The sequence below is a fragment of the Phaenicophaeus curvirostris genome, chromosome 2 (genome assembly GCF_032191515.1).
Source record: "Phaenicophaeus curvirostris isolate KB17595 chromosome 2, BPBGC_Pcur_1.0, whole genome shotgun sequence".
NCBI lineage: Eukaryota > Metazoa > Chordata > Aves > Cuculiformes > Cuculidae > Phaenicophaeus > Phaenicophaeus curvirostris.
This window is the reverse complement of record NC_091393.1, coordinates 87,460,748-87,477,669: the sequence shown is the minus strand read 5'-3', so window position 1 is coordinate 87,477,669 and position 16,922 is coordinate 87,460,748. Positions and strand designations below refer to the sequence as shown.

The 16,922-nt window shown below is 40.1% G+C and overlaps 1 protein-coding gene across 2 annotated transcripts in view; it reads right to left on the bottom strand.

Moving 5' to 3' along the window:
• The window catches only part of LOC138718343 (usherin-like), a 156,140-nt gene extending 140,327 nt beyond the window's left edge, over positions 1–15,813 (bottom strand). For both annotated transcript variants that reach the window (XM_069852768.1, XM_069852769.1), the window contains exons 1-3: positions 15,753–15,813; positions 14,442–15,121; positions 9,134–9,299 (exon numbers count right to left, since the gene is read on the bottom strand). In XM_069852768.1, the coding sequence (XP_069708869.1) occupies positions 9,134–9,299; positions 14,442–14,962 (687 nt within the window). In that variant the 5' untranslated portion in view covers positions 14,963–15,121; positions 15,753–15,813. The remainder of the gene's footprint in view (positions 1–9,133; positions 9,300–14,441; positions 15,122–15,752) is intronic.
• Positions 15,814–16,922: the final 1,109 nt, after the last annotated feature.

Below are 16,922 nucleotides of genomic sequence, written 5' to 3'. Positions count from 1 at the left end.
AGCCATTAGACAGTAAATTTAAATCTGCCACTATGCAAGAACTTGACGGAACTCATATTCCAGCAAGAAAATAAGTACTTTAAGAGACACTGTAACAAAGAGAAAACAGAGGTGTCTAGGAAATATCCCAGTTTCCCATGAAGCTGAAGCTGTAACAAAAAAAAAAGCTTTCAAAGCAACACAATTGACAGCCTAGCACCCATGGATCAGGAGAAGTAGAGGCAGTCACTACAGCAGGACTTCTGGATGCAGTGCAGCAAGTTACTATTATCAAAGAACACCAAGGCTACAGGTTAGGCAGCAGTATCTGAATGGCCTGCAAATGTAACAGATCAAATGATGAACCAGCTGCCTGGAGAGCTATGCTCCTTGTTTTTATGAACAGTTCTCTAAACAGACACTCAAATACATTATACAGACTGTAATGTGGTTTATTTCTGCTGCCTATTGTGAGCACAGCACCAACCACACAGACAAACTGCACCTTCCTAAATATTTTCTACACACAGTTGCAATTAATGGACAAGAAGCTCTATTGTGTAGAATTGATGCAAACTCTCCCCTCTCTTCTTGGGACTGGTAAACCACTCGTAGTAGCATGTGATGACTTCAAACAGGAGATCAAAGTGATTTGTTAAATTAAAATGCTTCCTTGCTTTCTCACATCCTTACTAAACTTAGGGAATATACAGTCCAGAACAGCTCATATTTAGTTACCTATACACAGAGAGTGTACAGAGTAAGTGTTTTCCTCCCTACTTTCAAGTCTCAGGTTCTTTGCTTTAAATATATATTTTAAAGTATTCAAAAACTTGTGCTGAAAAATAAAAGTATTTCACAAATTGGAAAGGACAAGTTTTCTCTTGATAGTCAAACAGTTATGATGTAAAGCAGTCTCATTAAATCATAAGTACTTTAACCTTTTCTTGAAAGAACTGGAAAATTTAAAGATTTATAAAGAAATTTTGCCTAAACTAAGAAATTACTCGTATTTGACATGTATTGAAATGATAATGCTGATTTCAATAGGCACTCTAAGAGCATTTTCCTCCCAGGAGAGTAATTCAGTCAGGGTTACCTCTCTGCATTTAGATTTTAAACTTACTTTCTAAAGCTTTTAATGTGCAGCAGTCTGCCAAAACATGGCAGAGTTACATAGATATGATCAGGCAAAATAAAGGCTAGTAAAAAGATTATTTTTATAATTGCAGACACTATGTATGAAACAAATACATCAATCTGCCATGATCTCAAAGAATCTCCTGTTTGCAGCAGCCTTGGCTGTATTTGAAAATTCATGTTTAAATTCCACTCTTCTTAACTGGTTAAATAAAGTCTGAAGTACAAAAGGAAAAGTGAGATGCACTTAACAAGTGTGTACCTGAAAAGAAAATACATAATGGAGCTGCTATTACCAAGTGACACAAATCTGATATTGGTATCACTACATAGAGATAATAAGGCACACAATAGTCCTTATTTATGCATTGCTATGTTTTCATATTTTTTATTTCTTTAAAAATTTATTTTTTACACCACCAGTTTTCTTGAGGTTTCACTTCAGTGTATATCAGAATCTCTTCATTTAAGGCTATATATACTCCAATCCACTCTGTACCGTCAATCAGTTTTTTTCCTAAAAAAACTAAAAAAATTACAGTGAGAAATATCATTAGATCAAACACACAAAAGGACTCAAACTTTCAGAAGCCTGAAGGACTTGATCCTATTCAACTGAAATCAACTAGAATAGTGGCAGTAATTTCAAGGAAACAGGATTCAAAACCTATAGCCTTAAAAAAAACCAAAACCCCAAATAAAACTGTTTGAAATTGCAAAACAAAAAGAAAAGTTCCTTTACAAATCCCAAGCAGTGGAAAATACAGGCAGACATCACTGGAGAAAAAGAAGTCATGTTATAATAATTAGAGTGCAGAAAAAATGGTCAAAAATCACTTTGTTGCAAATCCACTTCAACTTACCTCAGCAGAGCTTTTCCAGGATGATTTTTTCAAATGCTTAATTGGTATAATAAACAAAGAAATGGATAGTAAATAGCTCTGTCAGCAATGTATTGCATATTAAGAAGGCTGCATAAACTATTAAAAAATATGATGTTACTTTTAGACTGATGCCATCTAGTTTTAAGTAGCTTTTCCAACAGTCCATTCTAAGACTATTAGTGACTCATGTCCAACATCCTGCTGGCTATGGTTGGTACAGTAATATGCAGGAAAAGCAGAGAAAAAAATCCTACTGTCCACCTACATAGCAACCGATTTACATGAATCCCCATCTTTTCCTGTTGTATGCACTATACAATATTACCTTTCTTACAAAAGTTAGGGAACTAAAACAAAAATTCCCAACCCAGACATTTTCTTATCTTCAGTACTCTGATCAGAATACTTTTTCAGAAGTACTCTGCTGCAATAGAGCAGACTTCACTTCCAACTTGAATAGTCTTTTTTTTTTGGCCTGGTGTTTACACTCCAACAGCTTTAGAAGAAAACTGTATGAATTCCTACTCCTCACTACAGTTAATTCCCAAATGAAGGTTCTCCTAATTATCTTCAGTGAGGTCTGCATAGCGCTTTCTGCTATCATCACAGGCTTAGTAGCTCTGTTCTAAATTACATTCCCTAAACATGAATGCCTGAAATTGTACCTAACGCTTTGCACCAAATCTGGAGCAGTAGTCTGGAGCAGTAGCAATGATGCTTTTCTCTCGTTACCCAGAATGCCTCTCCTGATAGGTTTCCCCAATATGCCTTTTCTGTGGCCACATCATGCCAGTAACTCAACATCACTACACGAGACTATTCCACTCATTTTCTAATCATTAGCTGCTTCACTGAGGATGAGGGATTTCAAGTTCATTACTTTGCATTTTGTAATACCAAATGTTATTTCATGCCAGTTACCCTAGTCCTTTCAGTCCTGCTATTCGTCCTGTATGACATCTTACTGTTCCTCTTTCTGATGACACCTCTCCACATTATGTTACCAGCTAGTAATAACAGCATACTCTTAATATTTCCACCAAGATCATTAATGAAAATATAATACAAGGCTGGTCCAAAGACAAATTCTCAAGACTTTCAACTGCTTTTTTGCCTCTCCCACCTCCCAGGGATTACTGCTCAAAGGAACTTGCTTGTACCTATGGTCAAGCCTCCCCATGAGCATTCCCTTTGACCCTACAACTTCTCATGCGTTGTCACATTGATACTGAACTCCAGATAGAGGAAATCTGATACATTTACTTTGCCTGAAAATCAGGTTTCTCATCAAAAAAAGCTAAGAGGTTAGACAGTGATGAGCTATCTTCAGTAAATCCATGCTTCATTTTATCCCCTTTTTCATTTAGCTCCACATCTTTATCTATTCCTCCAAAGATCTTTTTTAAATCCCTATATGCCACTTTGTCAAGACAAATAGCTCTGCATTGCCAGCATCCTTTTCCCTTCTTCTTTGTACAGCCTCTGGCTGTGATGAAGTTAACTTTCTTCACAGCACCCTGTATGTGCCATGTTCTGAATTTGTGGCTAAAACAGCACTGAGAATTTTATTTTAGCTATTGCTGAAGAGTCAACCATGTCAAGCTTTTCTGTTTTCCCACTCTGCCCCACAATCCCACCTCAGTGGTAAGCTAGCATTGGTCCAAGAAGCTGGGGAGGGAATGCAGCCAGGACAGATGACAAACTGAACAAAGGAATATATTCCAGACTGTATAACCTCATGATTAGCAGTAAAATCTGTGGTAGAAGGAGGACTTTGAGGAGCCAGGGGTTTTACTTCCAAAGCGGCTGCTACTCGGAGACTCGTCTGCTTGTGGGAGGTGGCCAGTGACTACCTTTGCATCATGTGTTCCTCTCTCACCCTCTTTTTATTTCAGCTATTAAAATGTCTTCATTTTGACTCATGAGTTTTCTCACTTCGTTATTCCTACTTTTCTCCCCGTTCCACTGGCAGGATTGTGGAGGGCCTAGGTGCTTGGCGACTAGCAAGCATCAAGGCATGACACTCTTCCTAAATCTAAGTATTATAGCTCCACCTCTGATTTGGTAGATTTGCATGAAGTCTCTCCTTGTCAAAGGATTTTATGCATGAGCTCTTTCAGAGTTTTTGGACAAAGACCATCTGATTGATTCACTTTCAACAAGCTCATTTCTGTTACCCAGCTTGTTTTTGTTCTGTGATTGTTACCACCATCCTTACCAAAAACAGGAGAAAAGTATTTATTTAGTTTGGGGACCTTACTCAAATTATCCTTAGTCTAAAGCACACCTTCACTGTACACAGGTTTTGCCTTCTCACATAAAAAAAAAATATTAAGAACTTTTTACTATTTAACAATCATGGCAAAGTTGAATTCAGCTTGACATCTGCACAGTTTTATGTCTATTTCTCCATAACGTTCTCTGTGAATTTGCTTCCCCATTCACCCATGCTTCCAGACTCTGCCATCTCTAACTGCAAAAGTGCCTATTCACTCAGATAAGCCTGGGAATTACATCTGCAATTTTTTCCTTTCTTACGGGCACAGATTCCTCTTAATTCTCTTATTTTTATTTTTTAATAACCTACAGTACTTTTGATCCGTTCAATCTCTGGGCTCCACAGTTCACCTTGTTTTATTAAAGCAGCCCTATCCTTTTGTTCTCTTCAGAACCGAAAAGTGTACCTATAGAACCAAAGAAATGTTTATTCTTCTATTTCATCTGAATCTAGTTATGAATATTCAACTTTATTTTTGACACCCAAATCTCTAATAACACCCTCATTACTTAAAGCTGGTATCCAGACTTTTCTGCTTCAGTGACTGGTTGATGAAGAAATACTTCACGCAGTACATACAGGAATGTTTGGGCCCTGCTCACGTTAGCAGAACTTTAATTTCTCAGCTATAAACTGGAGAATAAGTCTCTCCAATGACACAGTTCTTAGTAGTAGTTCTAACTAATTACACATCTAAATCCAGACCCAAGGATGTAAATTCCTAGATTACCTTGGTAGATGTCATTTACTAGCCTTCTCTTCCCCTGGAATTATTTTATTCCAAAGAAATTATTTTCAATCTGTGCTGCCCTTTCTTCTTTCCTTCCGTCTTATCATTTAATTACTATTTGGTGCTATTACACCATTTAGCTTTCATTTTTATCATTCCTGAATAGGCATATGTTTCTATACCTGAATTGCAAACATATCTGTCATCCTACCAGATTCCTGCTTTCTTTAAACTCCGTTTCACATCTGCAACCAGTACCATACACCCCCCCCCATCATGATGTCTGTTGCTTAGATTTATGCACAAGTATTTCAGGTTTTCCTACTGACCATAGGAACTCCCCTGCTTGCAGGCACTCAGCTCCTACAGACTATTGGGCTTTGGAGACCTTCAGCCCAAATCTGTCTCCTATTAGGCATAACTGTATTCCAAGATGGACCTGGACCCTAGCTCCTTGGCAGGGCAGTTTCTCTCAAGGTCAGCTACATCACTCACACACACACTCTTCACAAACTATAACCAAACTGCTAAAAAACAAATGCAAAAACTCACCAGTCTGCCATGAACATTATCAAAATAAAATTCTACAGCCTCCTTTAGCTCTTATTCCTCACACCAACGTGGCATGCAACACCCTGTGCCTCAACCCCCAGTTCTTCAGTTGGAGTCACTGTGTGTACCAGGCAGCCCACCCTGTCCTTCACGCATGCACCACCACAAACAAGATGCATAAATTCCCTGTGAGACAATCAACAAGTATTGCTTTTTTTTCCTCAGTGGAAGAACGTGTTACACATCCCTATTTGCTAACCATATTAGTGAGTGCTAGCATTCAGTAGAAATCTCTTTTTCTGAATCAGACTCAAACCAAATTAGTTGGGTAATTTGGTCTGCAGCCACTAGGCAACAAAGCATCACGCCAAAAATATTTTCTTCTCTGTCTACCAGCCAAACAAGCAACACTGTGCATGGCTTTGAACAATACTTTGCAGTGCACTGTGGAGAGTATCTGGTCAAGCTATATCCAATACAGTTTACAATACAATTGTTTTGTCCCACTGTTGTCATCTGCATTTCCTACACAGACCTAAACCACCACAGAATTTAAAAGAAAAGCTAGACATAAAAAGCTTTGTAGCCTCAGGGAAAACAAGGATCAAATAGACTTCACTTACCAGAAAAATCATGCATATTGAAGGCCAGGGTTATTAACTGTAGCATTTAATGCTTTTAACTTAAATTTTGGGGAAACCAAACCAACTGTCAATAGGTCAGATGCCCACATCTCTGGCACAGAGTTAAAACATTTTCATAACAAGCAAAATCTGTACGTATATCTTCAGTCACTACTGGTATCGGACTTGGATTACCCAAGAATTGTAGAAGTACGTACTTCTTTTTAAAAGAATCTAAATAGCTTGTGCCTACTATGCTTCATGGATACAGAATACAAATTTCTTTATATAAAATTCTGTTTAGCACAGCACCATTGCATCCCAGCCCTCTCCCTCCTAAATTTACAGATGAAGTTTTGACGAGTCCTACAATTCCAAGTATGGCTATGCTGCTATTTGTCTTTTTATTTTTATTATAACTACACTTTTTCCACATATACAAGTTCTGCTACATGAATGCAAATATTCATTCCACATTTTCAGCTCTCTTATCAGGAAGAGCACTTAGCTGCCCCATAAAAGAACATTCACAAATTTTATTTTCTCTTAGTCCAATAATCATATCAAGCAAGCTGTCAAACAAGTCTGGACAGATCTTTATTTCTTTTTTTTTTTTTTTTTAACATCAGGACATGTCACCCAGCTCTGGGTAGATCCCCAGTAAAAAGAATGCCAAAAAGAGTTCCAAATTCTGCAAAGAACAAAAAAAAAGGTGCTGAATCTGCTGTCAGTTTAGTTAAACCTAATAGCTGTGGCTAAACATCACAGCCACATACATGACATTTCACATCCAATGATTTCCTTTTTGTTTCTGTAGGAGGCAGCTGTATAGTAACAACACTGATAACGCCATCCCTACTTCAAAACCAGCACAACTATAAGATGAATGCAAAAGTTTCTAACTTACTCGCCACAAAACCTGGCTGTAGGGCTTTCTCTGTGCGACAAAACAAAGGTTACGCCTACAACAGCAATACAGAACTGAGAACACTAATCCTTTGCAGGTATTAGAAGACAGCATGGAAGTCTAAACAGCATGACCTACTTGGAAATGCTCAAAGTAGCAGGAGGCCATGACTGCACTCAGCCCTCTCATTGCCTTTGTCCCACGTAGCTCACCTACAGAACCGTCTTTCCTCCACACTGCAGTGCTCATACCCACTGCATAGGCATCACCTCAGGAGAAGACTGGCAGGTCAGAGAAGTCATAAGTCACGCTTACGGTAAGATCTGTACTTTCAGCTGCAAACTCCAGGTTTTCCCACTGCCTTTAACTAATGCCTATAAATCTACATAGTGCTTTATGTTCAAGAATTTTTTGTCAAACTAAGGAAACATCTATAGTCAAATATATGCAATCATGATATAGAATCATACATTATCATCAGCTACTAGTATCATCTGAACACATAGACACTTTTCCACATATTTCTCCACTTACAGAAATAAATACGTTTGCTCAGTCTCTAAAACAAACAAACAAAAACACAACAAGCAAACAAAAACCACATCATTGCCACCAAAAAAAAAACGCTTTGCCCAAAGTTTCATAGCCAGACCTAGTGCTAAATGGATCCTGCTGCAGCCACTATCATCTTTAATGGTAAGTTGAATCCTACAATACCACAAATCACAGAATGTAAGGTTCTACCTTAAGCCTGGAAACCTGGAAAATATATTAAGCCTGTAGTCCTTTAAAGGCCTAGAGGCTACTCTTACTTACTCCTGCTATGCAGTGAACAACTTTCCCCAAAGAAACAAACGGCCAAATTCTACAGAGTGCTTGAGAGTTCCTTGTAATACAATTTAAGGTAAGTGTGTATTTAAATCCAGCCCTTTCACTCTTCTCTTTGCTATCCCAGGCTGTAGCATTTCTAAGGCTTGTACAAAATGAGGCTGACAGCAGCAGCAGTAATACAGCACCCTTGGAGTGTTTGAAGTGTAAAGTTCATTAGTTCTACCTTAAGGTCACTCTTTTAATCCGACAGGCAAAATCTTATTCACACTACTATGCTGTTATCCTGGAAAAGAAAAACTGCAAAAAAATCAAGACGTCAGCTTAGATACTTCTTACAAGTGACAAGATCAGCACTACAAATCCAAATCACAGTCAATACCTTTTAGCAAGTTTCAAGAAAGCGGCAAAACTGTTCTTGATTGTGCTGTAAATGAAATGAAATTTAATAGAATGGATAAAGGAAATGAAGGAAGAAGATAAACATTTCAGTACCTGATAATTGTGTTTTATAATTATTAGCTGAACTTGGCGTACAAATAGAATTTACTAGAGTGTCTGTTGGGAATTATAAGACATGCAAATAAATGAATTTTAATTTCTTCTGTGTTTGTTTACTGATTTTTTGTACCTACAGTTTATATTTTAACAAACTCAATTTTGCTCTATCCTCAGTGGATATTTGTACACTTATTAAAAAGTTACGTCAACAGAAGACTTCTAGAACACAAGTATTGTGTTTTAATAATTCTGAATCATATTTTTAAAATAAAAGTTAATAGCTCTAACTTAGTAGCGTGATTGATCCTTCAAACTCGAACACATTTACTTATGTGCACTGAAGTTTTTAAATTTAAGTGTCACACATCTCTAAGATAAGTACATTAGCATGTACAGATGAGGATGGCATTCTCTTTTCTTAGGAAATAATCTCAGAGACCTGAGTCTTATTGGTAATCTTAGAAATCAGCAGCTTTTATATAAAACGGTGAGAATTTTCAGTGTTTGTTCAGAAGAATACGCACAGCATTTCTTCCCAGTGTGAAACTAGTAATTGCCTCAAAGTGAGCTCCCAAATTAACATCCTGATGTACAAGACTCAAGAGTTATCATTTACATCCCCCAATTTACCCTTTTATATTTATACAGCCACACCATTCTCACACAAATGTTGTATTTCAACAAAGACTAAATGGTTTTTATTTTACTCACCTGCACACTAAGATGAATCCATTTCTTCACAAGAATTCTCCCCAGTGTCATTACTTTTATTGGTGGCTGCAAACCATTTACTGTGCGATAATAAAACATGGTCTCTTTCTCAGAGATTGTGAGTTTGAACACAGTCTGCCCATCAATAGCCTTTTCTATCACACACCTTTGGAAATAACCAAGAAAAACAACATAAGGTCAGAGGCACACACATATACACATTCTTGCCAAGGTGCTACCTTGTAAAGTGATGCTAACCAGAACACATTAAAATAAACGTTAAAAACACAGCTCTTGAGACAACGCTCACTGAAAGTGAAAGTCACAGGATGTAGTAAGCATACAAGAACTTTAACAAAGATATTTTCTGTCTTAATCTGTAGGATATGGTTTTGGATTTTTTTAATTTAGTGCATGCAACCTCAGTTTACTTAGGTGCGGAAGAGGGGTCCACTTTGCCTCCTCTCTTCAGGGTTCCATGACAGAAACCATGCAGGTCTCTGCTGCACTTTTAGTACAAAGCTGTGCAACACAACACAGTACAGACTGTGGAGGCACTTAACATTTTTCTTAGTCTAACAAGACAAATGTAATATAACCACAAAAAGCAGTATGAACAAGACGTTCTGGAAAAAAAATTTCCATCTTTCCACCAAATCTGTCCAGGTAAGGAAACAACACTACCACTTTCCCTATTCTCCCTCTCTGATACAGCCTTTCTTTAACCCAACAGAATCAGGAAAAAAAACCAAGAAGGGTACCCAGCCACTTGTTAGGTTGTTTTTCCCCCAAGGATTTCATATCAATATCAAATGTAACACCAACATATAAGACATGACAAATATAACAAATAGCAACCAATGTTACAAACCTACCTGCCAAAATATTTTTGTCAATCCAATCACTATGATGACAAGGGTTCTGAGAAAGCTCAGGCAATACATGTTTGTAAAACACCTACATATTTTAGTAAGGTTATCATCAGTACAACAAACCCATAAAAGTTCTACATTCCCATTTCAGCTGCCTGAGAAATTCAGTCCCCAATTTACTGATCTATGAAAAGCTAAATATTTTAACAGTTACACCAGACTAGCACTAAGTCACAAGACAGAAACATAAAATTTGTTTGAGACTAGGATTTACTTAGACATATTTCAGAAAAAAAACCAAACCCCTATCTACCAATGAGCGCCTTCACCTACCATGCATTTATGAAATAAAACTATCAAAAGGCTGCTCTTTGATACTGCTATTATACACTAATTCACCTTTAAATCCAAGGGAAAAAATAATACATTTTAGCTATTACCATTTTGGCCTGCTGGAACGTTGTCAATAAAGCAGCTTGCAAAATGCAGACTTCTGTTTTCCAAACCTTACTATAAACACGTTTCTTAATATATTGTCGACTGATCTTTTCAATATTTTGTTTGCTTGTAAACATGCTAGTTTTGCTAGATAATAAACGTGAGAGAAGGCTCAGCTAAGTAGCAAAATATTTAGGAACTGGATTTACCTAGTTTCTGGATAAACAATAACTGGATAATCCAGGTTTTTGTTTATTTTAGTTATCTAAAACAAACATCCCCACATTGTTTTTATCCCCAAAGGTATCACGACTTTAAGAAGGGAAGTGACCTTGATAAACATCACTTTGAAAACTGGAAAGAACAAATGTGAATTGTGACTCACTACCAAAAGAGAAAAATGCAGAGCAGAAAACAGAGGAGGAACGGGAACTACTGCTAACACAGGTGAAATAGGCATAAGCATTACTCCTGACTCTGAGCATGATTTCCCATTCCATCTATGACTACAGAGCGAAACCACTGCTCCCAGTGAAGTTTGCAACTTCTGACAAACTGCAGCCCCATGGAGACAATTCCTGTCTCCACCATAATTCTCAAGTGTTAGGTTGGAGGGGAGAAAACAAGCAAACTCTAGTCTGCATGGTCATCTTTCAAAGAGAAAAATACGCAAGAGACTAAAGTGGCTGCACTGGTGATCCGCACACATTAACTAGAGCACTTGAAAATCAGAACTTCTACGTGGATTCAAAATGAGATGTATGGTATCCCTTGAAACAGTCCCTTTCAGTTCAATTCCTGATGTAAAATATCTGCATGGGTATAAAGCAATAGGATATTATTTTAGTCCTTTTGATAAATAAAGGTAAAAAAAAAAAAAAATTTACTGCCCACTCCACAATCAGTCCATTGCCCCTGACCCTTTTGCGTCTGAAAAGCCCCAGCCTACCTCCCTCCCACTGCAAATATCTTCTGGTCACCTAACTTACAGCTAGCAAACTACACACCTACTTGATATAAACTGCCTGTAATGATTACTCATAAATGCTAAGCTTCTACTCATTTTCTTATCTTATTCCACTGCAAAGTCTCATCCTCATAAACAATTTTCTGTATTTTCCCAAGGCTTACCAAAAAGTATTCATAGAACTGACGAGTACACGTAGTAAGAGAGGAGGCATGGGGAAAGGATAAACTTGAGGAACAAGAGCTCTGCTCACTTATTGCACTAACTGCCTGAAGGGAAAGTAAATTTAAAGACCGGAGAACAAACGTCAGTGTTTTCTCACCATTCTCTTGCACTTTTTTCAAGATTTCCAGTACACAGTAACTTAAAAGCATATCTACAGATACCTATGCTATACATCTTAGAAGAACATTATGGCTTCAAAGAAATCTGTACCACAACCTGACTTTCCTCTCTATTTGTATGAAAGCCTATTCCTTCCCAGGTTCACGTAAGAAAACTTAGTATGAAATAGATGGAGAAAATTCTTGCTGTCTTTGATTACCCACAAATAGTTGCTCCCCCAGAACACCACAATCTTTAAGAGATCCTCAGACCTTGGATCCTTGCACCAGTTCTTCTCACATCAGCCAACATAATAACTTCAAGGAGAAAAATCCTGCTATTCTCTTACATGGGCATATGCCTAACAGAGGAACATCAGTCTTCACAAGGAGACAATGGGATACTACATAGAAACACTCCTAACTTCTCTCCTAAGCACTCTCTAGCAGCCAGAGTATTTAACCTTCACCATGAAGAAACACATCAGAATGGCATGTTCAAAAATCACGGTTCTGCTGTACTTGTTGTAAGAGTACTTTGCCAGTAAAAAAAATACCCTCTTAAGCTTTCAATTATTCTGTTAGTAAAATGAGCAGCTGATTCTGGCTCATCTTCATAGTGTTTTGGTGACAGTGAAATGACTGCTAGAATGAGTACCGGTTCCACTAAGTCCTTCTGCTGTGCGATAATGAGGTTTAACAGGTTTCACAAATGACATCTAACAGGGACAATTCCCCATCAGACTGCAAAAAACAGGGCATCTGGTAAGTTAAACTCCTTCTGCCAACCTGAAGAACTCACTAAATCAAACCAATGAAAAGCAAAAACATTTTACATTGCTGTTAAACTATTTCTCTTCTGTGGCTAACCTTGTGCAATTACTATTTCACCACAACTGGAGCTCTGCATTCATTCTATGAAAACTGAAAAATTAGCATGCTTCTTTCTGTGAACAGTGGAAAAGAGACTGCATGGTGGCATACATATCACCCTGAGCCCTGGAATAACTGTTGTCCAACTTCAGTCTTCAGGACTGGTTTCTAACATTGTCGTTTCTACATATTGAGTAGCAGCAATCTCACAAGGCAGAGTGAAGTGATCTATTGCAAAAATCGAATAAAACATTTAGATTTTAAAGTGATCTATAAAACCCAGTGAACAGGAATATGTACGTTGTGTAGTTATTAACACAGCAGCAATTGGAGGCTAATGTTTTACACTAGTGCATGGATAATCAGACATGGGTTGAGTCTGGTTTCTGCACAGTGCTTAATCATTTGAAACTAAGGACATACATTTCACTGTTTTAGGCTCCATGCAAGCAAAAGCCTATGCCATTGACAAGAGTTTTGTGGCTCTCACTCAACACATCACTCCAACAGTTTGCTTAGAAATTAGCAGGACATTTCTGCTTGAAGCTAGGCATATGGTCAATTGAACTCTGACACACCCACATGCATGTGGACATGAACTCAGGGCATAGGACAACCCCAGAAATGGGGTCATCTTGGCATTCAAGATTCAAATACTATATAAAAAATGTTGTCTATAAAAGACACAAGGCCAAAGCTACACATACTTTCAGCCCAGCTGATTTAGCTTTAGATCAAACTAAAGTCACTTTTGCTCTGCAGATCTCATTTATTTCCCCTCCATAACAATTTCTATAGCTAAGTTGATTTTTTTTAAGGTAGTTGTTCTTACATAAAGTGGACTATAAGTTTACATATATTTTTACAATTTTAGGCATTTCTACTGTTTCTGATAATTTTCACACCCTTAAACAACTTACTGCTTCCCAGCAGCATGCAAAATAAGTATCAAGAATACTACAACATAGTAGATCATTACTTTCTGAGTACAACATTCTTTTGACATTCACTCTGAGTGAATGTACTATAGTTTTTGTGAGCTTCACTGTTAAGAGGATCTGCACAACAGGGTTAGAAGAGTACGGTGGATCTGTGTTTTGTGATAGATGAAAGGAACTTTTTTTGCAGGATTTGCAAAGCATTTTTCAAAAAGCAAGTTTTTCATTACAATAAGGCTCAGTCAAGCTGAAGGACCACTCCTAACAACAATATTTGCTAAAACTGTGATGTGTTGGTAAATAAGAAAGAGCGTACACTTAGCCACATCTATTTTGTGACCATTTAGTGAAACTTTTCTAGAACTTTGAATAGTGGGATCTTTTGTTGAAGTAGCAACATGATCTCTTGTTTAGTCAGTGTTCCCCAGATCTTCCAGAAAGACTATGACCACTTTTTTATAGCTCTGAAATATTCGTTTTGGAAGATCTGGGTAGTTCCCTTGTTTGTTTTTTAAGGAGTAAACTTGTAAAATTTTGTATCATTTTTTTGCCATCATGAAAACAGCAACAGCACAAATCCCTGACATGTTTTTCTAACAGCCTTAGAAGAAATACGAATTAGAAATACCAGTTTAGCTTTTTAAGAATAGACACGAACATTATGTATGAACAGTTCCCACTGAAAGTAACTGGACTATCATCTGAGTCAACGCCACTGAAATCGAACCTACTTGTCTTGACATTTGCTAAGACCCCAGCCTAAATACGGCTTTAAAACGTCACAGTTTCTCACTGTACCTTTTTAAAATTTTAAATAGCTTGCTAATAATGACCATGACTACAATGATTAATTTTTTTAAGAGCGCTAGGAAAGTAAACACCTTCAATACTACTTACATTACACCTTCTTGCTCAGGTTTCAACCATACAGTTAACGTAAATGAAGCTGCAAGTCTCAGAGAACGGGGAGTAGAGAAGCAATCCTTGTGATTATGAAAAATAAAACTGGAATTGTTGCTGAAGGACCCTGGATGCAAGTCCCTTTTGTCCTCTGTGATACAGGTACCAAGGCCTTCTGAAAGAAGCAGTTTGTAGGAAGAAGGCGATGACCTGTACGGACATTCCTGAACACAAAACCTCTGGGAGCAAGACATAATACTTTCAACAGCTACCGAGCTATGACAGAAAGTATGTTGGTCTGGCAGCCCACAAGTGGCTTGAGTTGGCACAATTGACACATTCTTGAAAGCTCCCACATTTTCAAGCCTAGGGAAATGTCCCTGAGAGCTGACCAACAGGGAAGAGTCATAATAAGTTAAGATTAATGTTTCAATAGCATGAAACAAGAAACGACACGTCAAGGAAAGAGCCCAGCAATTCATGTTTACAAAAAAGCTCCTCCTAATTAAAGCATCCATAAATAAATAACGATGTCCATGTCGGTAGCAATGTCCTCAGGTGGTATGCTTTAAGAGTTTATGTAGCGTTTCATCTTCAAAACACTTATCCAAGGACTCAGTCGCAGGGCACATCTATGTCTTCCAGCCAGCAAGACACACGTGGGAGACGGCTGGTACCTGCAAACCACAAAAACAGACACAGTCCATGGGAGGAACGTGCCCCTTTGAACCAACAGAGGTGACGGCCTTGCTAGGGGCTCTAAGGGTTCGAATTCTCCTTCCAAATTGCTGCCCGCCCTCCCGCTGGCTACGGCCACGCCGCCTCTCAGCGAGGGCAACGGGACCAGGCCGACCCGAGCCCGCACGCGCGCGTCCAAGCGCGGTTTATCCCGTCGCGTCACGCCAGCCCGACGCTCGGCTTGACGCCGCGCGGGGGGCAAACCGGGGCGCGCAACTCCAGCGCCCAAACGCCTTCCCTGAGGGTTGTTTCTCACGCCAGTTGGCCCGGTCTCACGTGTGCGGCGCCCCGGTGCTTACCTCGGCTCTACAGAGCTACCCGGGAGCCGCCGCGCTCTCTCAGGGCGCCCCGAGGGAGAACCCCCGTGCCCCCGGCTCCCGGGGACGCGCATCCAGCGCACCCTCAAGCGTCCGGGGCCGCTTCGTGCCTCACCCCGCTGCCCACCTCACCCCGCTCCCGTCAGCGCTCGGCAAAGCCGATTAGGAACCGCGTTCCCCCCCATCTGTCCCGTGTGCGTCTTCCTAAGGGCGAACGCCTGCGCTGGGGCGGGGGAAGAAGGGGGGCGCTCACCGGCAGGCCGGGCAGCGGCGGGAGGCGAACCGCGCGTCGGCAGCCGGTTAAATAAAGTTGACTCCGCGTTATCCGCCCCCGCCGGGAGCGCGGCTGGCGGCTGGTTGCGCGGCACCCAGCGCATCCCGGCCGCGACGCCGCCCGCCGTTACCCGGCAACGACCTCATCCCCCCCCCTACACCGGCCCCCGCCGCCCTTTAAAGCGGCAGCGGGCTCCGCAGCCCCGGCCTTCCTCCTCTCCCCACCCCGCCCCGGCTCGGTTTCACACCCCCTCCCTGCCTCCCCCGGGGCGAGGAGGGCGGCTATGAAATATTTAACGCAGCCCTGGCAGCGGTCCCCGGTCCAGCCGGCGGGGTCAGAGCGCCTGCTGGGGCCGGTGCGAGGCCTTCGGTCGAGGTCTGCCTTGTAAAGTTTTGGAAGCGACGAGTTATTTGTCTCTTGGTCCGATTTTCCTCAAGTTTTAGGGTCAGCCCTTCAGCGCGTCCGGAAAGGGGAGTGAATTTCTTTTACACGCTGAAAGTAAGTGGGAGATTAGAGTCGGAGGACTGACAGAAGAATTACAGAATCATTAGGGCTGAAAAGACCTCCAATGTTACCAAGTCCAACCATCAGCCCCACACCACTGTGCCTAATAAACCGTGTCCCAAAGTGCTACATCTAAACATTTTCTGAACACCTCCAGGGATGGTGACTTCGCCACTTCCCCAGGCAGCCCGTTCCAGTGCCTCACATGAATAATTTTTTCCTAATATCCAATCTAAACTCCCTTCGTGGAGACTGTGGCCATTTCCTCTTGTCCTATCACTTGTTATTCGAGCAAAGAGTCCTGCACCCACCTCGCTGCAACCTCCTTTCAGGTAGTTGTAGAGAGCAGTAAGGTCACCTCTCAGCCTCCTCTCCAGGCTAAGCAATCCCAGTTCCCCCAGCGACTCCTGAGGGCACAGAGAGGAGCAGGTAAGTGCCATACGTATGCTTTCCACAGGGAGAAAGAAAAAAAAAGAAAAAGAAAAAAAAGAAAAAATTGCAAAGAAGAAACATTGTCAGGTCTTTCAAATGTTTTTTGACATGAAGCTCATTTCTCTCTTCGGTACAGCTATGCAAAGCAAGTACAAACAAGCTGAAAAGTTGTCATCGGTGAGCTGAGCATGAGCTACAATAGGTTGTTTATAT